Source organism: Prionailurus bengalensis, chromosome E4 (assembly GCF_016509475.1).
Source record: "Prionailurus bengalensis isolate Pbe53 chromosome E4, Fcat_Pben_1.1_paternal_pri, whole genome shotgun sequence".
Lineage (NCBI taxonomy): Eukaryota > Metazoa > Chordata > Mammalia > Carnivora > Felidae > Prionailurus > Prionailurus bengalensis.
In genome coordinates, this window is record NC_057360.1 from 38,648,488 (window position 1) to 38,671,334 (window position 22,847).

The window sequence follows — 22,847 nt, forward strand, 5'->3', positions numbered from 1 at the left end:
AGCCGGAACTGTCTCCCCCGGTCTCCCGGCCTCTGGTTTGTGGTCTCCGCCACCACTTGTTTCCCGCCAGACGGGGTGGATTCTTGAGTGTGCATCCACTGAGAGGCAGGGGGACAATAGGTTAGATGTTCCTGGCGGAGGATGGGATGCGTCTGCCCGCCTGCGGGCGTTTTAGCATTCCAAGTCGATCGATATGTCTGTCCGTCAGTCCAGACCACCACCAGCATCAAGGTTTAGACCACACAGGCCCTGTTGCCCTACTCCCATCACTGCCTCCCCTTCCCGCGTCCACTTGGCTCTCCTTCCTCACTGCTGCCTCTGCAACCTAGAACCATTTTCAGGTAACCGATCCGAGGCACCGTGGGCGGCCCGGGCTCCTCCTCTTCCAATTATCCTTCCCAGAGGGTGTTCTGGGAGACGCCCAGGCCGATCCCAGGTCACAGGGCAAGCGGGTCCGGGGCTCCAGTGTGGGCCCCTGCCCAGCGGAATTGAAGGGTCAAGGGACCAGATCGTTCGGAACCAGGGAACTCAGGGGGTTTGGAAAGGATGCACTTGCAGGGCGGAAATGAGCGTGATGTGGGAAGCCTGGTGCCGCCGCCCCACCCTCTGCGTCTGCCCCAGGGCTGGGGGCTCTGCCGCTCCCCTAAAGCCCTTACGTAGCGACCCGGGAAAAGGTGAGTGTGCCCTCGGGTCTCTGACATGAACCAATTCCAGTGGAAGATTTCCCCCTTGTCCACCGCCGGCAGGGGTTTCGACGTCCCGGATAGGGATCTGGATATGGTTGACCCTAGGGAACTCTTCTCTTCCTGGAGCAGGAGGCCTGGGACGCCGAAGTTTTCTCTCTGCTTGAGACCTGCTATTTAGGTGCCCCTTCCGATCGGGGGGAAAAGTCGTGAGCCTGGACAAGAACTTCAAAGCAAGGCGAAGCACCTTGGATCTTTCTTCTGTGATACAACTGCGGATTTTTTTTTAAGGGTGGTTTTTTGAAACCTTGTCTGCAGCCCCTATTTCCCCACCATTGCCCCCTCTGATTTTGGGAGGAGAGAAATGAATGCCAACTGCTCCTTTGTCACCATCATTCCTGGTTTGGGGTGTGAGGCAAGGGCAGACTGGCCTGGACTGAAAAGGCGCTAGGGTGGTCTAGGCAAACCCCTTCTGGGGCTGAAGCTGGGTTATGAATGTGATCACAAAGTTTTCCTTGGCTAGGTCAAGGCTCTGCCTCAAGTGCAGGCAAGCACTTTTGCCATGCTACAAATATATGGTCCTGTCAGACCCCCTTTCTACTTCTTTCAAACTCTCCCAACCTCTTCCTCCAGCTCTACCAATCAGAGGACCTTCCCTCACCCTGGAAGCTCCCTCTGAGGACCAAGAGTCTGGAGTCCCCCCAAAGCTGCCAGCCTGGTATTTGCAAAGTGCTACATAAGTGCCCCCATGAGCTCTTTGACTGTAGTGAGAGGAGGCTGTTCCTAGATTAAGACTTTGGAATAAACTGATTTTCAAAGTTCATCCAAATCCACAAAGCACAGCAAGAACTGAGTTGAGCCCTGAGACAACTCCTTTCCTTTTCTGAACTGTGTGTATGTGTGTGTATATATTCTATATATAATATATATACTTAAGCCACAAAACTTATTTAATTTACAATGATATTTAAAAACAACTAGTAATATTGAAAATGAATTGACAGTGTTAGTTGATGCTACCCTGGAAATGTGATCATCTTAAGGGTCACTCATTTTGGCAACTACATCCCACTGCCCTTTACAAACTAGTGGCTGGTCCCCCTCCCCCCAAGTTTAAACATTTTAATGAAATTTGGTGCTACAAAACTGAGATTTAAATAAGCTAGATTCTGAATATACATTGAAGAAGAACAAAATGACCAAAAAAAAAAAAAAAAAAAGAATTAGAGAGCCAACAGTACCTGAATTACCAGGCGTGGGTGGGTGATGAACAACCCGCTTCATATAAAAGTGTAGATTAATCATGGGGATGATTGGAGTGTTATTCAATTCATCAAATACTGGCCTGGGCAGTTTGAGTGTGTGATCTCTATGCCATTCAAATAGAATAAATTCAGATCTTTTGAGATTCAAATTCACCCCCTTGCGGGAGGACTCTGATAATTACCCAGTCTCACAGCAGACAGTGAATATGAGGCATTTCATATGCAGTCACGAGGCTGGAAAAAATGTTTTTTCATCTTGTTGGGATGAGATCTGAAAACTTTGAAGATGTGGCTGGGCTGGTGGCCGAAGAGCTTACATAACAGATGGTTCTTTAAAACTTTATTAAAGTGCTGGGCCTCTGGGCCTCATGTGGATTGTCCTACCAGAGACACCAGAATGAAAAAGGAAAGCCTAGTCCGATCGTTGCTTTCTGCTTGGAAACACAGTGCCCTAAAATTTAGGAAGTCTGCTGCCAATGTAATCTTAGTCTGGAGGGGGTGGGGTGTTTATAAATGAGTGAAGGACCCGGTAAAGAGCGGGGGAAACAGGGATAGCTGTTCCTCCATTGCCGGCGAGTGGGCGAACTCTCGGCGAGATGGGTGTCCTCGGTGAGCCGGGACGCTCGGCCACTGCAGGACTCCTGGGGCCCATGGTGGGGCCTTTTCGGACTGAATACCGATGGGCAATGAAGCCGGGAGACCCTTGAGAGCAGGCCAGCTCTTCTGAGAAGAGCGGTCAACTGAATTCAACATCTCTTTTCTCATTTAAGTTGTTTAAATGGGTGCTTAACTCCCCCTCCAGCCCCCGACCCGATATTCGCGCGGGGACACACACGCACACTCACACACTCCCGCGTCCCTTCTGGTTTCCCCTCAGCTCGCAGAAATAAATCGCCGCCCTAGCCTCCCGTCCTTCGCCGCTGCGCTCAGACAGAGGTCGCTTCCCACTAGCTGTAAGACCCGGCAGCATTCACATCCCCCGCCCCAGGTCAGGGTGGGGTGGGAGGGGGTTAAGGCGGGGTGGTGAGGTTGGGGCAGGCGAGGGGACTGGAGCTCGCGCCTCATCCTCATTGGCTGGCGGCTGGTGTCCGACCGAGTCCGGAACCCGCGTCCCCATTCACTGTCATCACCCCTCATCCCAGCCTTCCCCTTACCCCCGGCCTACTTACCTCCCCTCTCCTCCTCATCTTCCCCCTTTCCTTCCCAGCACTGTCACCCTCGGGGCTGGAAGGGCTGCTCTCGGACACGCGAGAGGAGTAAACGAGGCAGGAGAGGGGGGTTGTAACTTCACAACTCCACACTTGTGATAGTCAGCGAGAGGGAAGCAGAGACAGGGGAAGGGGCGGAGAGGAGGGGAGAGAGAAGTGAGGCGAGAGAGAGGGAGAGAGAGAGAGAGACCCCTGCCGATCTTGAGCCAGAGGGCGGGTGGAGGGAGGGGTAGAAGTCGCCCGAGCCGTCCGGGAGCAGCGGCAGCGGCACCGCCGCGGCGGCAGCAGCAGCTCGGCGGCCGCCTCCGCTGCCCGCCCGGAGCTCGGCCGCGCACGGATCCGCGCCCCGGGCAGCTGCGCCCTCGCCGCCGCCGCTGCCGCCGCCGCCCTAGCCGAGCCAAAGCCAGGCGCGCGGACGCAGTCTTCGCCGCGTCTCGTAGCCCGCCATCTCCTCCCAGCAGCTTGGGGTCGGCTCCGGAGTTGCGAGACTGGACGGGGCTCAGGGGTCCTGACCCGCGGCCCCGGAGGAGGCGGAGGCACGCTCCTGCGAGCGGGTGGGTGAGCCAGCACCCCAGCCGCCCCTCCCTCCTTTCCGCCGGAGTTGAATCTGTGCTGCCCGTGTCCAGGTGCTGGGCTTCCGGACGGACGCGGACCCCCTCTCCCCGCCCGCGGCCGCCTTGTCATGCTGCCCAAAGTGGAGACGGAAGCCCTGGGACTGGCTCGATCGCATGGGGAACAGGGGCAGATGCCGGAAAACATGCAAGGTAAGGAGGCGCTGCGCGGCGCTCGGGTTCCCGCGGCCACACCGCCCCCGGGCTCGCCCTGAGGGCTTCAGCCGCCCACCCCTCGCGGGCGCCGGAGCAGCCCTGCGGGGCGCTCGCCGCTGTCGGGCTGTGGGGCCGCGCGCGGGCGGCAGGCCCCCTCCCGAGGGGCAGGCATAAAAGTTTATGGCTCTTGAACAATGCGGGGCGGAGGTTTTCCAAGCAATGCCTAATTGGCCGCTTCTAATTAAGAAAAGAGAGGTTTCAAGCTCTATGGCAACCCGAGGGGGGCAGCTTCAGGCTAAAGATACTTCAGAATAATAAGATCATTCTAAGAAATGAAATGCCTCACTGGAAACCGGAGCGGGTTCTCGGTCATTGGAATCGGTGGGAACTTTAATCAATGCTCATGTGTGGAGGAAGAACACCCTGCTTAGCAAAGTCAGCTACAAAGAGAGGAGGCTCCGGGAAAGCTGGTCTTAGCGGCGTTAGAATGTATGTTGGGCACCCCCAAAAGCCCAGGGGGACACTGCAAACTGGCTCTAATTTGGACAACTTCAGAACCGCAGACAGAACTGAAGAAATCCAAAATTATCCCACCCCCATCCTCTGCGCGCGTATTGCCGAGTTAGTTGAGGGAACGGGGCGCCGGTTTAGCTTAATGCCTCTGCTACAGTCCCAGAGCTGGGAATGTGGAAGCCCGGCTTGTTTTCTTACCTCTTGATTGCTAACAACAAAAAAAGCAAACCCTGCTGGCTATATTTTCGCCGCATTCCAAATAGCGACTCTAGATGTGGTTGTATTAAGCCCTTCAGAAGTTTATCGCAGTTGCCCTGGGCCGGGGAGGGAACAATGCTAGGAAAAGTCACCGGTGCTCTTCCATCCTCGCCTCTTCCCGCGCGCAGGATGTGCGGGCAGGCGGGCCTGTGATCCCGGAATGCTTCCTGCCATCCCCTTGAGCGAACTTGAAAGCGCCGGGGAAGTGTTGGGAGCAGAGTTGGAGCAGAGTTTGGGGTTGGTGCACGCCGCGGTGCGGGATCGGCGGCGCGCCTGCCGCGCTCGGGCCCAGGGCCCCTGACGTCTCCCTCCGGGACTGGGGAAAGAGGGTGGCGGCTACGCGTGCGTTGTGCCTGTGGGTCGGTTACCTCTCGGTGATGCTGGGGTCTCTCCAAGCCTCCAGGAAGGGCTGTGGACATCCCCTGGGGGCTGCGGCCCCTGAGACTAACTTGAGGGTTGGGTGCTGGAGGAACCCGGTTGGCCCAAAGAGGCATTGGTGCTCGTACCTGGGAGTCCCGCGAAGTCGGGGCGTGGGGGACGCGGCGCCGTGAGTGGGATCCCGGAACCCTCCGCCTCTAGCTGCGGAGAGGGAGTGCCCTTTGGGCGCCCGTGAGGCCACCGCGATCTTAGGTCCAAAAGGAAAGTTTCTGCCCCTCGTTCAGGCGCGCGCGTTTCTGAAAGACTAGGGAAAAGACCCTCAGGGAAACGCTGGGTCAAGAAGTAGGGGAGGCAAGAGTAAGGGTTTAGGGGGCGGGGGAGATGCGAGGGAAATGCCACTGTAGTATTCCTTTTAAAGTTCGGGAGGGGCGTTCTTGACACGACCTACTGTCCCAAAGCAGAAAGTTAGACTTCCATTGTGCACAGGTCTCAGGAGAAGCCGCCGGCCGCTCGCTCAGCTTTGGGTTCGAAAACATCGTGGGAAGGGTCAGGGCACGACTTCCTCCATGCCACTCGGCCTGCACCTCGAGGGAAGTCCTTGGGGATGGGGACCCCTTTCCCTTGCTTGCTCTGGGCTCAGCCGGGGACGTGCCCTGGTCCTACCAGAAAGACTCGCCACTAGGTTTCGGGACAGCTTACTATGGAGTGATTTATCCGCGTGCCTTCGGCCCTAGCTTTCCAAGGCCCCACGGCCCTCTCTACTTTCTAAAGACAGGGACTTCTTTGCCCCAACGGATTCCGTTCTCCGAAAGCCTACTTGGGTACGGCACCTGGGACACTCTGAAAGATGCCCGGGTCCCGCACAGCAGCGACTGGCTACCCACAAGGCCTCTGTCTTTGTCCAAGAGGGTCCCCATTCCCAGCCCTGGTCTTTTGGCGTTGGATCCCCGAAGTGGGCACCGAATCCTCCTGCAAACGGTTGCCTCGCTGTGCCTCTTAGGTACGAAATTAGAGTTTACTTTTTTGGGAGAAGGGGAGATAGAGAAGAACACACTTGGTAAAGTACAGTTTTTCCCGTCCCGAAAACACGCCGCAGGACAATAGTTACGAGTTTTGGAAGAGATGGGGCTATAAACAAACTTAAACCCTCAGTTTCCCCAAGCCCCCAGCTTCCCACAGCCCGAGCGCGGACCTCTTAGGGTTGGCGCCACTAGGAGGACTGCGCTTAGCGTCTCTACTTCTACTTCACGGAGCTCAAGGCGCCTGCTTCTACGCGAACATCTTTTCCCGGGACCCCACCCCCACGCCCAAACTCTGGCTAACTCACTCCGGTTTAAGCCCCAGGCCAGGGCTCTGTGTCTCGGGAAGAGACGTCTCAACTCAGCCGGTCGGTCCTCGGCCCTCAGCCTCCAAGTGGTGCAAGTGACCTCACCTCCCCACGGCCCTCTCCGGAGGCCTGCAGAATCCGTAAAGAAACAAAAAACAAAAAGCAAAACAAAACAAAAAAAACCCACTTTATTTTAAAAAGATAAAAAGGAAAAGAACGAGTCCTTGGCGAAGAGGCCACATGATCGTGATGGAGTGGCCGGGAACTTTGGGGATGCAGTGGGAGCTATTTCTCTTTCCGTTTTGGTAAACAAATCAAAGGAAACTTTTGTCCCGCCGTGGGTTCCCCCATCTCCCCCCCCCACCCCCCCGCCCCGCCCCCTGCAAACGCCACTGATTAACTTAAACTCGAATCTGCATTTGTGCGCCTGTGTGTCGCCGAGCAAGAGTTGGGCAAGGGGCGAAAAGGACAGCGCGCCCCGGGGTTTCACAGGAAGGTGCCCGGGAGGGGTACAGCTGGTGGCTGGGCTGCGCGGACCTGCCCCTTAGCACCGATACCCGCCGCGTCGCCCTCCGAGACCTGCCCCCGAGTGAGTCTCAGGAAGGGACTAGATCAGGTATCATCTGGGGTCTCCTGGCCACTGCCCTTCCTGTGCATAGTTTATCCATCTTTTAGCTGAGATGACGCCTTCGCAGGGGCTAAGTCCGGCGGAAGGCGGTTACTCGATCCCCGCAGTGAGCCGCTTGTAGCCGCGGCCTGATTTCTGTTTAACTTTAACCGGGCAATCTCAAGGTGTTTATATTTTGCAATGATTATCGGAAACATGTGAAGTTTTATCGCAGGACTTTAATACTTGGGGACGAAACCAAACCCTCCTGTGTATCTTTTCTTTTCTTTTTTTTCCCCCCCCTCCCATCCGGGCGTCCTCCCTCTTTTCCTTCTTTATTTTAACAGGACGTTTTTGAATGTGAAGAGACTAAAGTATCCAGAACAGGAGCCCTGTCGATAAGTAACTGAATGTTTCAATTAGTCTAACAGATTCGAACGTACAGCCGCAGGCTGTTAAAAGTGGGGGCTGCTGCTGGAAAGCTGTTTCTGGGGCTTCAGGTTCTCGGTCAAGTGTTTGCAAATCGGCAGTTGCTATCCTGATAAGCGCTGTGTACTTGCAGCAAACTTACTCCAAGAGTGCGAGAATGCGAGAGCTTGCTTCTCTTCCTTAGGCAAAGGTGACATTTTGGATCTTAACTTTAGAAGGTTGAAAAGAAGTTCTAAATGGTTACTTTCTGCAATTCATGTTTCTTTTCTGATTTGCTGTCTTGCAGTTATGACCTATGTGTTCCACAGCGGTCAGTTTAAAATTCTTAACAAAAGAAGTTGGAAATCTTTTTAAGTTAAAAAAATAGGAAGTGCATGCTCGTTGAGTCCTAAAGATGTTTTGCTTTCATTGTATAAAACTATTTTTTAAGTATAGCAAGATAAAATATTATATATATAATATATATACATTATATCTATATTATATATATAATATTTTACCTGTGATATTTGCCCACTGATCACCAAAATGCTTTTCACTGCAGGATTAAAACCTACATAATAAATTAATTAGATATGTATACACATTTCTTTTTCTTGTTTCAGTGTCTCAGTTTAAAATGGTGAATTACTCTTATGATGAAGATCTTGAAGAACTCTGTCCGGTGTGTGGAGACAAAGTGTCTGGATACCATTATGGGCTCCTCACCTGTGAAAGCTGCAAGGTTTGCCTCCACGTTGCTACCTGATAAATATAATGTTTAAATCCAAAATAAACCATTGGATTACTTTTTAAAGCTAAATGGAGGCTGTCTTTTATAGACTCAATTAAAAATGAGAGAAAGAGTTAGTCCTGGGGAGATGATTCTTTGAAATATGTGTTTGATTTAATTCCAAAGGCTAAAAAAATTTATGCTGTTTAGAAAACTTTGCCCGTCTCATGGTTTTAAAATATTTTATTGTAGTAAAGTGATGTATCTGTAGAAAGACTTCTATTTCTAACAGTCCTAAATATTGATTTTGCTTGACTTATATATATTTAAAGCATCGTTGTTCTTGAGAGGGAACATGACAAAGTATTTCCCAAATATATTTTAACTTCAGAGTATTCTGTGCTGCAAGTCTAAACATTTTTTATCCACAGATAAAAGTCTAAATTCTCAACTGCATGATTTCATCCTGATTTATTCCAAAAACAATTTTGAAGATTTTTTAAAAAATTTACATCATAAAGGATAAGAAAGCACATCTCAGTTTATAGTAGAATGGCATTCATAAATAAGTCATATGACCTATTTAAATGCAAGAAGTTTTAATATCTAAAATGTACTAAATTTTTCCTATTACTATCAACCATACATCAAGAATTTCTCCCAGACCTTTTTGATATAGTCCCAGTCCATTTGATACTATTTGCTATTTCTCAACATTTTTTAAAGTAGAAAGCTTAGTACAAATACTTAAACCACTGCCAGGAAAATCCCTTCATTCTCTATAACAAAGTAAGATTGTTCCACTTTATAGCTAGTAAGATAAACATAAAGAGTATACCATCCTGGTAAAGCTGTTATTATATTATAAAGCTACAAAATTTGTTTTGATAAATTCTTTTGGGTGAAATAGAAGAAAAACACACTGTGCTAAAATTAAGCTCTCTGCTATACATTTTTTCTTTTCCATCAGTTTCACTTTTTTTTTTTATTACAGAGTTCCCCAACTTGAATGTATTTCAATGGAATTATGAACATTTTCCCATTTTACTCTTTAAATCCTCTTGCTCTCGACAGTCTAGTGCTGACATTTGTAAAAAAAAAAAAAAAAAAATCTGGGGTGTTTTGCTGTTCAGTTTTTCCAATGGTATTTTATAATAATTTGCCACTAAAATCTATCAGGCTGCTTACAAACGGTGCAGAGCTCCATGAGTACCTTATCTGGAATATGAGGTTAATAAGAAAACAGATTTTTTTTGAAATTACTGGTCAATATGGAATGTATTTTTCTCTGTCTGTTGAGATGAAATGGTGTATATCCACATCTCCCCAAGATTTGATGTTATTCTAGGAATATAACTTTAGTGCCAGAAAAATCTCCACTTTGGCCCAGCACTGTTTTGGAGGGTTGATCTTGCTAAAATGTAGAACAAACCACAGAACCACGGAAGGGCTCATTGGTTCAATGAAAAGATTTATTGGTGATTTCCTTAAAATGAAACAATGGACGAGACGGGTGTTAGATTTATACTGTGCCTCACTATTTTCTCTGTCTTATAGGGGTTTTTTAAGCGAACAGTCCAAAATAATAAAAGGTACACATGTATAGAAAACCAGAACTGCCAAATTGATAAAACACAGAGAAAGCGTTGTCCTTACTGTCGATTTCAAAAATGTCTAAGTGTTGGAATGAAGCTAGAAGGTAAGTTTCTTCTAAAGACTACTATTGCCTGTTAAAACTCTCCAAGGACATAAGATTCAAAATAACATTGTACTTATAATACGGTAACATTATTCTCCTAGTCTTCTAACACCATGGACAATAATGTAAGATCTTTTTATGTTTCATCAGCAGAACAGTCCAAGTCTCATTTAAATACTGGTGAAATCTACCAGGAAAAAATTTCAGTCTTGGAGTCCCCCTCCCCCTTTTCTTTTAATTTTTAGTTTGGGGAGCAGATGCACCTGACACTAAAGAGGCCAGGTGAGATGAAAACAGGACTGTGATTGAAATGAGAACAAATTTTAAAATTTGCAAAAATTAAAAAAAGTGTATTGTCGGTTTTCAAGTCAGGATAACTTAGTAAAAGCCTGATTTTAATCTTTTAAATTGTTTAATTGTCATAATTGTTACTATTAACTTCGTGACTCCTGAGCAAGAGTCAAAGCTAATTTAACTGTGAAATGGAGTTGCTCATAGGGAGTGCAAGTTTTGATGGTGTAGGAAAACACGTTCCTTTTTCTTTTTTCTTTTTTGTAAGATAACGATCAAGTCTGCAAAATGAAGGTGGAAAGTAGGAAACGTGAAAAATGATGAACTATTAAATCAGTAGCATTGGTTTGACAAGAACAAGAGAGTGGTTCCCCAAAAGCCATGTTAAACTATGTCGAAAGAGTAGAACCTGGTACTTACAATGTACAGATTGGCAGGGAGTAAAGTTAATGTGTGACCACTGTAAATAATTTGGTGCATGGACTCTCATGGTGTGTTGCTGTTTTTCAGCCTCCAGCCTACTGACTGTCCACAGATTAACTACAGTGCAAAGAGAGTAATAATAAGGCATGCCGGTCACTGTTCAGTGCCAGATACAAGAATGCATTTTATTTGATCAGTGAGGCACAGGCTACTTTTGTTTGGGGCTTTTCTGTTATGTGGCACTCACACTTGATAGAAATATTCAGAAGATTTCGAATAAATCTTCTGAATCGCTAACAGATTCCTTCCCAATAGAAGTAGCCACTTTGGTTATCATGAGAACTGTTAACTCTGTACTGTTTTTAAGAAGAGATTGGGAAAGAGATCGAGAAAGAAATGCTCATTCATTTCTTTATTACCAATCACGTTATTATTTTCCAGACAGCAAAATACTGTGGGAGATGTTTACTCTAGTATGAGACTCAAAAGATAAAATGTCAAAAATCAAATGTTGTGATTTCATATGATATAATTTGATTTCTTTTTTTTTTAATGAAAGGAAAAAGTTGCATTTCTTTACCTTAAAAAGTGTGCTTTATTAACTATAAGTCACTTGTGGGGCTGAGGTCTACTTCCTTAACAGTGATGTGAAATAGTTGAATATTCAATAAATTATCACCCAGATGAAAAACTCTCTGTTATCTTGTGCAATATTCTGGATACCTTGCATTCACAATAAATTTTTAATGCCATACTAATCCTAAGATAAAAAGCTCAAAAACTTAACCTCCAGCAATTTCAACATGTCAGAAGCTGTCAGAGGTCGCTGGTTTCTGTCTAATTGCCATTGGCCACTATGGGCTTGGAGAGAACTGCTAACTCACTTATTAGACGTGGTCCCAGACTCCACACAGCACTGTGATGGTGGACTGTCTTGACAGCTTCTGAAATGAATTTGCTTTAATTATGTCCAGTTCTGCCTAAATTAAAAACAATAACTGGTGGTTATCTGATGTGTGTTCATCAAGTCCAGGTGAAAATGATTTTCCAGGAAGAGCATGTACCCAATCTTTTGCAGCAAATTAGTCAAAATGGCTTTGAGGGAGGAAGATAGTCTAAGGGAAAACATTCACAATTTAATCCAGAAATGGGTTATTTGATTTTTTAGTTTTTCCTCTTAGCAGTTTGGGTTTCTGTAAAGAGAATTCTGACACAACAGGCATAATACTCTTTCTTAGCAATCTGAAGGATCCCCTGTGTGTAGCAAAAATTATGAAATCTTTTCAGTCCACCAAAGGGTTAATAGTAATAGGTTCCCATGTATCCAAAATATTTTTTTTTTTTTGATGACAAACACTTAGAGGAGAGAATTCATAAATAAGGAAGACATGGCTTTGCGGGGGGGGAACCTTTGAGAGGTATGGTGTGAAACAACCACACACATAACACTTCTGGACAATTTTCAACATTTCTAGATATCTGGAGATCCAGAGAATGATAATAATTTCCATCTTATTTATACCCTTACTCCTTTTTTTTTTATTTCCCTACAGCGGTAAGGGCTGACCGAATGCGCGGGGGAAGGAATAAATTTGGGCCAATGTACAAGAGAGACAGGGCCCTAAAGCAACAGAAAAAAGCCCTCATCCGAGCCAATGGACTTAAGCTAGAAGCCATGTCTCAGGTGATCCAAGCAATGCCCTCTGAGCTCACCATCTCTTCTGCAATTCAGAACATCCATTCTGCCTCCAAAGGCCTACCTCTGAACCACGCTGCCTTGCCTCCCACAGACTATGACAGAAGTCCCTTTGTAACCTCCCCCATTAGCATGACAATGCCACCTCATGGCAGCCTGCAAGGTTACCAAACATACAGTCACTTTCCTAGCCGGGCCATCAAGTCTGAGTATCCAGACCCCTACACCAGCTCACCGGAGTCGATCATGGGCTATTCCTATATGGATAGTTACCAGACAAGCTCCCCGGCAAGCATCCCACATCTGATACTGGAACTTCTGAAGTGTGAGCCAGATGAGCCTCAAGTCCAGGCCAAAATCATGGCCTATTTGCAGCAAGAGCAAGCTAATCGCAGCAAGCATGAGAAGCTGAGCACGTTTGGGCTTATGTGCAAAATGGCTGATCAAACCCTCTTCTCCATTGTTGAGTGGGCCAGGAGTAGTATCTTCTTCAGAGAACTTAAGGTATGTCATCAGCTATTACAGCTTACAGCCCTTTCAAGAGAGACCTAACTCTGTTCCTAATTAATATATTCGTGGTGCTGAACATACTTTTTCCTTACTTTTCTTCTTTGTATGATTTACAGAGTAGAAGAATCTTATGACCTTGATTTCAGGACTATCACAGCTTAAGTTTATGGGGCTTTTATTCTATATAGCTCTTAGTCTAGGGGGATGGCATTTCATGTAAACTATAGGAAATTTTTTTTTTCTTGAGTAGTAGAATGTCTTTATTCCCTCTAACTCAGATGGTTTATGGCTATAAAATTTAAGTCAACGTGAACCAGTACCTAGTGAACTTCTTAAAAATTATCAAGTAAAAAAGCTGTAGTATATTGGTGCCAATTTAAAAGAAAAAAATACCAAAATTTAGTTGTGTTTAGACCCTAAAGAGTGAAAATGATACCACCAGTTAGTAGTGTAAAATGGGTTTTTACTACCTGTTTACCTTGACATTAGGTGGGTAAAGCCTTTGTTTTCTGAGCAGATTCCAATAGGATGTTTACTGTCATTGGATGGGGATTGGGCAAATGGTGAGTGCTAGTCTACTTGGCTCAGGTTTTAGTTCTCATAATCTATGCCTCTCTTTGATTTTAATGGATTGCTACATTGTAAACACGGTACTTGTTTGTAGAAGGATCTCTGTTTAACTACATAATTATTTTATTTCCTGAAACTTAAGACTGAATTAATATGGGAAAGTGCTATAGAAGTTTGGAATCTAAGAGTACCTCCCATAGCACACATGGTCGTCAGTGGTTTCATTCTCTGTTCTAAGAACAGAAGTGAATCCTGGATTTGATTTCTCAGTGTATCTGTTACAAAACCTATTTCTTCCTTTTACTGTCACGGGAGTAGATGAGGCTGCTAGACATCTGTGGCTTCTGATCACCTAGGACTTTTGGAGGAGATTTAAAACTCTTGAGGAGGACAGTACAAAGCAGACCTTTAATGTAAAGGGTGGCCATTAAAAACTGTCTGTGTAGACGGACTAGGGAATATGGAAGCTGAGTGCAAATGGAAGATGGTGCTTTTCATAGCAGATGTCCTTAAAGCACTGTGATTTGTACAGGGAAACAAAAGTTATCTGAACAGATCCAAACAAGTTGGTAGAATGCTACCACAATGCTGTTGAGACTGTCCACCTGTCCAGCTCTTTACTCTCTTGTCCTTTATCTTTCCATTTAAAGATAACTTGAACGTGGAGATAGATACTAGACTGCAGAGACGACAAGCAGAAAGCATTGAGTTAGCTCGTCAGGCCAGATGTTTTCTGAGTATGTAACCACCTTGTGATAATCAAAGTGCTTTTCATTAAAAACAAAAACAAACAAAGGAAACTTCCTGGTGTTTTTACATTCACAGCTTTGTCCTTCAGTCTGCAGGTAAGGTATTTGAAATGAAAATGAAAATGACAATTTTAGGTGAGTGTAAAAGCGAGGAAAGCAAAACTGACCTTGCAGGCAGGTGGACTAGCTTTGGGTCATGGCTTTGTTTGCTACTCAGTAACTGTGTCTTGATAGGCAGGATGTCAATCTCCGAGCCTTAGTTTTCTTATCTGTAAAATTGTACATCTGCTGTTTATGGTGCAGGGGGTATACAGGGAATGACAGTATTTTCATTGAAGAGGTTTTGCAAGGAATAAGTGAGACTATGTGGGCAAAATACTTAGTACTGGGAGCCTGGCATATATTTTATACTCAATAAATTATTAGTGTAATTTAAAAATTGTTATTATTGTGGTTTTGTGATAAGTGTGTGTCAGTTTTACATAACACCATCTCATATTCAGCATAAAAACATGCATTTGTGCTTTCTTCCTAATTTGACATTGGGAAACAATGTTACCACATGTGTTAGAAAGTAGTGTCATTACATAATACACAGTCATAACTACTACTAATTAAAGATGTAAAATTTGCCAGGCAGTAAGGTGGGTGTAAGATGAATACAAAGTTGAGTAACATAAAATAGTTCCTCTCAAAGATTTTATGATAAGCAGTTTCAAATATCTATTAAAAAAAGAAAAGCAGCTGAAGTTGTAGTTCCCAAATCCCCGGGGAAAGAAATCATGCATATCATTTACGTGTCAAAAAGAAGACATTGGAAGGGAATAGCACCAGCTACAGTTAGGACCTGAAGGGTGCTACCAAAGCACTCTTCCTCTCCACATTTCTCTTTTCCTTGCCCTGCAGCTAAATTCTACAAGATTCTTTTATAGGGTGTGAGGTCTCATATTTGGCTAAAATATAAATACCTTTGGGAATGGAGTTATAGTAAAGCATCATCAGTCATTTATACTGTTTAATGCATTTATCAGTCTTTCATGAGAAGATGCTTTGAAAAAAGGAAAGGGAAAGAAAGTACAAACATTGGTGGGGGCGCCCCAGGAAAAGAGGTAGGAAGCACCCCCATGAGAGGAAGACAAATTTGACCCACTTTCCAGTTTGCCTTGGGCTGAGGTGGAAAAGTGATTCAATAGAAGTATTTTTCAGAGACAAAAATGTAGAACTCAGAATAACTTAGGGGCAGTTTAAATATAGAGTTGGAAGGTAACTATTCACATTCAGAAGAATTTGTATTCTTTTCATTTATATATTTACCTTGTCTCAAGTAAGTAAGTTGTTGGGAGCCCACATTGAAACATATGTATTGTGGTGTATGTCTTCACTTTGAGAGAGAGAGAGAGAGAGAGAGAGAGTGAGCACAAGTGGGGTAGGGGTAGAGGAGGAGAGAGAATCCCAAGCAGACTTTGTACCATCAGCACAGAGCCCGATGCGGGGCCTGAACCCTCAAACTGTGAGATCCTGACCTGAGCTAAGATCAGGAGTTGGACACTTAACCGACTGAGCCACCCTGGTGCCCCTAGAAATACAAGTTTTTAAACTGTGACCTGTAGTAAGAATGTATTTTACACTGGAACTTGGTGTACCAGACAGATCTCTCTCTCCCTCTCTCTCTTTCTCTCTCATACACACACACACACACACACACACACACACACACACACCCCAAACTAAAGTTTTCACTAGACATTACACGAACTTCTCCATGCCATGCACTCTGATGTTTTCTATTCTATTCTGCTTTAGTCTAATTTGCTTCATGCTTTCAAAAATTTCCAGTCATCACCCACTGAATTGATTGCATGACCCACTAATGAGGCATGATCTGCAGTTCAAGAAATGTTGCTCTGGGGAAGGTTTTGTGGACCATCCACTGGGCATTGCCTACCTGGCATTGCTAAGAACAAGTCCAGAAAAAAGCCTTTTTCCCCTGGCATGGCCTCCAAGACATCTCTGAAACTTATAATTTCCTCTCAAAGATTTTATGATAAGACAGTTTCAAAAATATCTATTAAAAAAGAAAGGCCACTGAAGTTATAGTTTGCAAAACCCTATCTTCCTGCAAAAGTTGTGATTTTTAAATATCATTTGGGAAGATGAATGCTCCCCTTTAAACCTTTGTCTTTTTTTTTTTTCTTGTTAACACAGCAAATTACCCATCAAGTGATATACTAATAGGGCAGATTGCTTGTATCTCTACAATCCCAAGACGAAAAGTCACTTATTTGTTCCCAGAAAGTAATAGCATAATAAGGCAATTTTGCAAATGACCCCTGGCTCAGTCTCCCAGGACAAGTTACACTCTCCACCATGTATAAAAGGAAGGAATACAGATTTCATTTGTTTACTATTTAAGAGAACAGAGGGGCCAGAGGAGATTTGGTGGGTTGTTCTGCTTTTCTACATGTCTACAAGGTGCAAAAAAGATATTCTAGGTCCTATTCAAAATATCGTCGTGAGAAAGAGGAAATTACAACTCCCAACATCACAGTTAATGAAATAGGACACAAACAGCAAAAGAAAGAAAGAAAAAAGGACAGTATACTCATAGAAAGTGTGCAGTTTCACAGCTGGAAGATGATTAGGGAAGAGGAGAGAGAGGAAACGTAAGTGAGCTGTTTGTTTTCTCTACACCTGTAAGGGACAATTCTAATTCTAATCCAAGATACTGGTGTGAGAAAGACAAAATCATTATTACAAAACTAGCAGCTTTCAGGGCGCCTGGGTGGCTCAGTCCGTTGGGCGTCTGACTTCAGCTCAGGTCATGATCTCACGGTTTGTGAGTTCGAGCCCTGTGTTGGGCTCTGTGCTGACAGCTCAGAGTCTGGAGCCTGCCTTAGGATTCTGCGTCTCCCTCTCTCTCTGCCCCAACCCACTCGCATTCTGTCTCTGTCTCTCTCAAAAATAAGTCAACGTTAAAAAACAAAAGTAGGGGCGCCTGGGGGGCGCAGTCGGTTAAGCGTCCGACTTCAGCCAGGTCACGATCTCTCAGTCCGTGAGTTCGAACCCCGCGTCGGGCTCTGGGCTGATGGCTCAGAGCCTGGAGCCTGTTTCCGATTCTGTGTCTCCCTCTCTCTCTGCCCCTCCCCCGTTCATGCTCTGTCTCTCTCTGTCCCAAAAATAAATAAACGTTGAAAAAAAAAAATTTTTTTTAAAAAAATAAAAAACAAATAAAAAACAAAAGTAAAAAGCAAACAAACAAAACTAGCAGCTTTCAAAACAGCACATGTGCATCAAAAGAGTTGCCATGCCTAGAAACCAGATTTTCCAGAGTTTGAAGACATGGTGATCATTTGACCCACCTCCTGCTTTTACATATGAAGAAACTGAGGCAGGAGTGGAATTGTGACTTGCTCAGGATGATACAGTCAGAACTGGGACTGGCAGATTCAGAAAAGCAGTACTTTGTACAGTCCCCCTCTCCACCCCCAACACACACACAGGCACACACACACACAGACGGTGTAATCTTTGACCCTGAAAACACAGGCCTTTGCCAGTGAAGCTAAAGCAAATCTCTAGGTTATCAGAAGTCCATCACTACCGTCCAATTACTAAATCACTAATAATCAGTGAGACAGATTTTCTCTGAGCCCAGACAACCAACCCCCTGGGAGTGAATGAGTCACTTTAGAAAGCTACAATAATTCTTTCAGGCCACAGGGGTATCGTTCAGTAGAGTAGATCTTCCAGCTAGCACTTCTGAGCCTTGAAAGCGTGTCCGGAGCATCCTTTAATATCTTACCCTCTGCACATAGTATACCGTCTGGGAGAATCTGGGTCAGCAACCACATACGGGTTAACTGCTCAGCAGTTAAATGGTTAACTACAGTCATATCTTGTGTTCTACTCAATGCCAGGCATATTCAGCATGGGTTACTTTTTATGCATGTTTGTGAAAATATGCAGAAAGAGAATACATGGTTGTAATCAAGTGATAGATGAGCCAGTAATTATAAAAGTGTAAGCAGTGTTTTCTGAGGTAATATCTTAAATCCTGTGCACTTTCTAATTTTTAAACCGAATCTATCTTACAATGGCCGATAATCTTGACTTTTTTCCTTGTGTTTTTCAAAATTAAGAGCAAATTCGAGATCTCACGCTGCTGAAAGATCTGTCTTTGTGAGTCAAGAAGACTGTATGTTTTCTTTGTTATTTTTCTCTCATCTGGGTCTTAAACATCTCACGAACACAAGAGCAGTGAGAAAATAATTCCCACTTTGTTGAACAACTAATGAATCTGGAGGATCTATTTGATCTTCTAATGAGACCAGATGTCTTAAGAGGATTCTGGGAATGGATAGATAAGAACTTCCCCTCGATGAATGATTCTGATACAAGTAGGAATAAAAAAAAAAAATTCTAAATTAATCCTGACTGAAACACATAACTGGCGTTTCTGTGGAAAATAGGTCTCAGAGACTCAGGGAGTTTGTGCCAAAGGAATTCAGCCACGCCGAAGCCAGTTTCTAAGCGCAGTTTTGTCCAAAGGCTAGAGTAGGATTAAAGCTTCTCTTTTCTCTGGTCTATGACAGAAGCTTTCTAAGCAAAGTTTTACTTATTTCTTTTGAACATTCTAGGTCCTTTTTCCCAATCCTTCGTTCACCTTTCCTAACCAATACAGGTTTATACTCTGAGATTTCATTGGATCTGCCCCAATTTTAATCTATATTATTTAGTAAGCTTACTCAGCCCTTTTCTATATGCATGTAGGGTAGTGGTGGGGAGCATAGAGAAAGCCCTTGCATAGGGTCTTTCCACATTACCTATTGTCCAATCCCAGCATCCCTTCCCACCTCCTCACTTGCTCTTGTGGCTTCCCAGAGTTACAGTTAGTCACTTCACACACACTGTCTTTTCATTCCTCTGGATGCCAAGTGGTTACTCCTGGGAGGAGATGATATGCAGGAAACAAACTTCAAAGTGATTCCCACTCAAGAGGAGAGAGATTTTTCTAACTGAAGGAGAATGAAAAGATTTCTTACCATCTTACTTACTCTTCAAAAGATGTCGGAATGAAAGAAATCTGTCCTACGTAGGTAGAAATGGGAAAACTAACTTTTCTTCCACCAGAGGTGGACATGGAAGTTTTCTTCTGAACTTGTGAATTTGGAGAGAATATTGGAATTGGCAGGTTTGACTCGATGGTCTGTCAGGTCTCTTCAGGTGTCAGACATCTGCTTCCATGATTTCTTCCAGGTAGACTTAGAAGGGAAGCCTCTGGTTTGGCTGATGGTATTAAGATTTGTATTATTCTAAGCTTACTTGCTTCTTATGCCCGTGCAACTGTATACATGTCTATTATCAGTTAAGGAATCCAGTATTTTAATCTTTCTTCTTCACTACCCACTGGATGAAACCACTCTTCTCAGTCAATACCTGTTATTCCTATGGCTAGTTCTTTGGTGGGCAGCTGACAGTGCCCACCTGACTGTGAAAACATGTAGTCTTTACCTTCTCTGTTCTTGACAAGGATGTCAAGAAAGTACACCAGGCACCCTGAAACTGCTATGTGCTAGTTCTTTTTTTAAATTTTTTTTTCAATGTTTTTTTATTTATTTTTGGGACAGAGAGAGACAGAGCATGAACGGGGGAGGGGCAGAGAGAGAGGGAGACACAGAATCGGAAACAGGCTCCAGACTCTGAGCCATCAGCCCAGAGCCCGACGCGGGGCTCGAACTCCCGGACCGCGAGATCGTGACCTGGCTGAAGTCGGACGCTTAACCGACTGTGCCACCCAGGCGCCCCATGCTAGTTCTTTTTATTAAGGTATAATTTATATTCCCTAAACTCGCTCTTTAGTGGACAGTCAAATATAAATCACTTCCCCAAATTCTCCTGTGCTCTTTCTCATAGTCAAGGCCTCTCTCTACCCAGCTCCTGTCAACCCTTGTTTTTGTCCTCATAGTTTGCAGTTACTTTTTTTTTTTTTTTTAAGTAAGCTCTACACCCAACATGGGGCTCAAACTCACAACCTTGAGATCAAGAGTTGCATGTTCTATTGACCGAGCCAGCCAGGCACCTCAGTTTGTAGTTACTTCTTAACGTTTATTTATTAATTTATTTTGAGAAACAGAGAGAGAGAGAGAGAGAGAGAGAGAGAGAGAGAGAGAGAGAGAGAGAATGAACCAGGGAGGGGCGGAGTGGGGGGTGGGGGACAGAGGATCTGAATCGGGCTTTCTGCTGACAGCAGACAGCCCGATGTCAGGCTCGAACTCACAAACCACAAGATCATGACCTGAGCCAAAGTCAGATGCTTAACTGACTGAGCCACCGAGGCACCCTGCACTTACTTACTTTTTAGAAGTATTAACTTTGCTTTATTCTGTGAGTATGCATTTAGAAATACAGACTCAGTTTAGACTCTAACTTCCTGAAGCTTGGTTTCAGTGTGGTGGTTTCCATGCAAACATATCCTCCATGGGAAGCCAGGATATTTGGTAGGAGTGTTAGTAGTGATGATCATAGCTTCATACTGGGTTTGCTTGTTCACACACCGATAAGCTTCCTGTTCCTATTAATCTTTTTGTTATCTACTAGAATCATGGGGAGAGCATGAGAATAGCCAGCCACACCCAAGAAATCCATGTTTAACTGGCTTGGCCATTGTCAGGTGTCTAAAAATGAACAATGAGAATAGGAAGAAAATCAACATTTTCCTTGCTGTGCTCAAGGTCAGATGCTGAAGGGGAAGAGAAGTCCCTTTTATTGGGTGCTCGTTATTTTGCTTGCTATAGTACTGGGTGCTTTCAGGCCATTTTCTGGTTTGATCCCTTAGAAAGCCCTCTGAAGTGAGCATAGTATAAGGTCTCCCTTTGGTGAGAGAGTCTGAGTAAATACTTGGACCATTGCCATCACATAACATGTTCTTTCCAGAGGATACATCTATCCATCCACCCCTTCTAATGCTAGGGATCATAATAGCCCATAGAGACACTGAGTTACTTGATTACTAAAAATTTGCTACCTTCTTTTTTAACCAACCAGTCCTCTCAGTCTACTAATCTGTTAGTACCAGCAAAATTAACCAAGATACTTGAATCAGTTTGGTTTCCAGAGGGCAGGAATGAGAAAGATGGGGAAAAAAAAACAAAGACATGGAAAAAACCTTGAGAGGTAGTTTACATGTAAGGCGTGGGATAACATTAACAGGTGAGAGTTTAGAGAAGACTCAAGGTTACAGACAAACACTTCCAGTTTTCCTTGACTACAGAGTTTGGACAATGGTTGATAATAATAGCTGCCATTTGTTGAGCTTTACTATGAGTCAGACAATTGTTACACTTTACATGTGTAAAGAGTGATAACACTTTACATGTGTTATCTCATTTAACACTAATTGATCCCTGTGCAGTAGGCTTTATTATTCCCTGTGTGTAGATGATACTAAGACCTAGAGACATCTACTGACTTGCCCCGAGTCACATAATTAATAGTAGTGGTAATGCGGTCATTAAAACAAAAAATGTAAACTGTAAAGTACTTTATAATCGTACCCATTATCACTGTGCCCATATCTGTATACATTACAATAGGTCTTAAAGGACCTCTGTTACCCTCAACCCGCTTTATCTTAAATTGGCCCAAGGATGTGCAAATTCTGTCTTTTTTTTAGTTAGATGAGGACATTGTAGGAATGGAAAGTACTGAACAGTTCACTAAGTTAGCATCAGAAGGGGGTCATGGTTGCCATTGGTTGAAGAGTCCTACTCCAGAGCCTCTAAACCGTCATGTGTGAAACCTGACTGTAACTGGAGGCGGCGTAGAATGAAGCAGTGACAAGCTAGAGCCCACTCATGCTCCCAGTTTAGGAACACCTGGTAGCCCCCCCCCCCCCCCCCCCAGTGCCTCCATTGTCCCAGCTCCTGCTGCATAATTACTAGAAGCAGTTTGGCTAGTTTGTCTGCTTAGAAGCAGTTGCCTACCTGTTTTCAGAGAATAATTATGGTCCCTGCTTACTGCATTACTTGAACTTACCCATCAGGGCACACAAACTGCTCACAGATCTTATGGAAAGTCTGTCCAAGTTAGCTCCTTGGTGTTGGGGAGATGGAGCTCCTTCAGTCCCTATGCCCCCTGGGTCCCCCTCTGAACGCCATATCCTCTGTCCTACAAAAGTCAGGTAACAGGTAAACAACTCTGAGAACATGACTCATGTGTGACACCCCTTAACACACTTTGAAGGGATTTGCCCTCTGAACTTCTGAGGTAAAATAGGTCTTTTTATTTTCCAAGGTAAGTGAAGAATGACTTTGTTCTGACTTATACTTCTACAGCTTGGGAAGTAGATCATACAAATCTTTGAGGGCTCAACATCCATTTGCAGAATGGCTGCATAGACATTGGGCCTTTAAGCTATTCTTCACTTTAAAGACATTAATCTCTAACCCAAGAACACCACCCACACTCAAGAACAACGACCCACACTGCATCACCGATTCCAGCAGCTGAGTCTTTCTTACATGACTGATACTTAAAACCTACTTCCGGCTGCACTTCTGTGTTCTCCGTGCACCAGGCGAAGCTCAGCCAGCCAGCGGCCTGGGGCCCCGGCCACCATCTCTGGAGACACTCTTATCTTCTGTGTCAATTTCTTCATTCTCCACGGCCTTCCACGTCCACCTTTCCTTTTCTTTTCTTTCTGTCCAGACTGCCTTTCTTTTTTTTTTTTTTTTTTTTTTTTCACTCCACTTTTCTGCCTTCCC

The 22,847-nt window shown here is 44.7% G+C and overlaps 1 protein-coding gene across 2 annotated transcripts in view; it reads left to right on the forward strand.

Moving 5' to 3' along the window:
* Window positions 1-22,847, forward strand: part of NR5A2 (nuclear receptor subfamily 5 group A member 2) — a 137,651-nt gene that overhangs the window by 8,004 nt on the left and 106,800 nt on the right. Inside the window, exons 2-5 of one of the 2 annotated variants that reach the window (XM_043569544.1) lie at window positions 3,783-3,920; window positions 8,041-8,159; window positions 9,705-9,846; window positions 12,114-12,760. In XM_043569544.1, the coding sequence (XP_043425479.1) occupies window positions 3,783-3,920; window positions 8,041-8,159; window positions 9,705-9,846; window positions 12,114-12,760 (1,046 nt within the window). Of the gene's footprint in view, window positions 1-3,068; window positions 3,921-8,040; window positions 8,160-9,704; window positions 9,847-12,113; window positions 12,761-22,847 lie in introns of those variants that run through there. The other variant, XM_043569543.1, reaches the window with a different exon arrangement.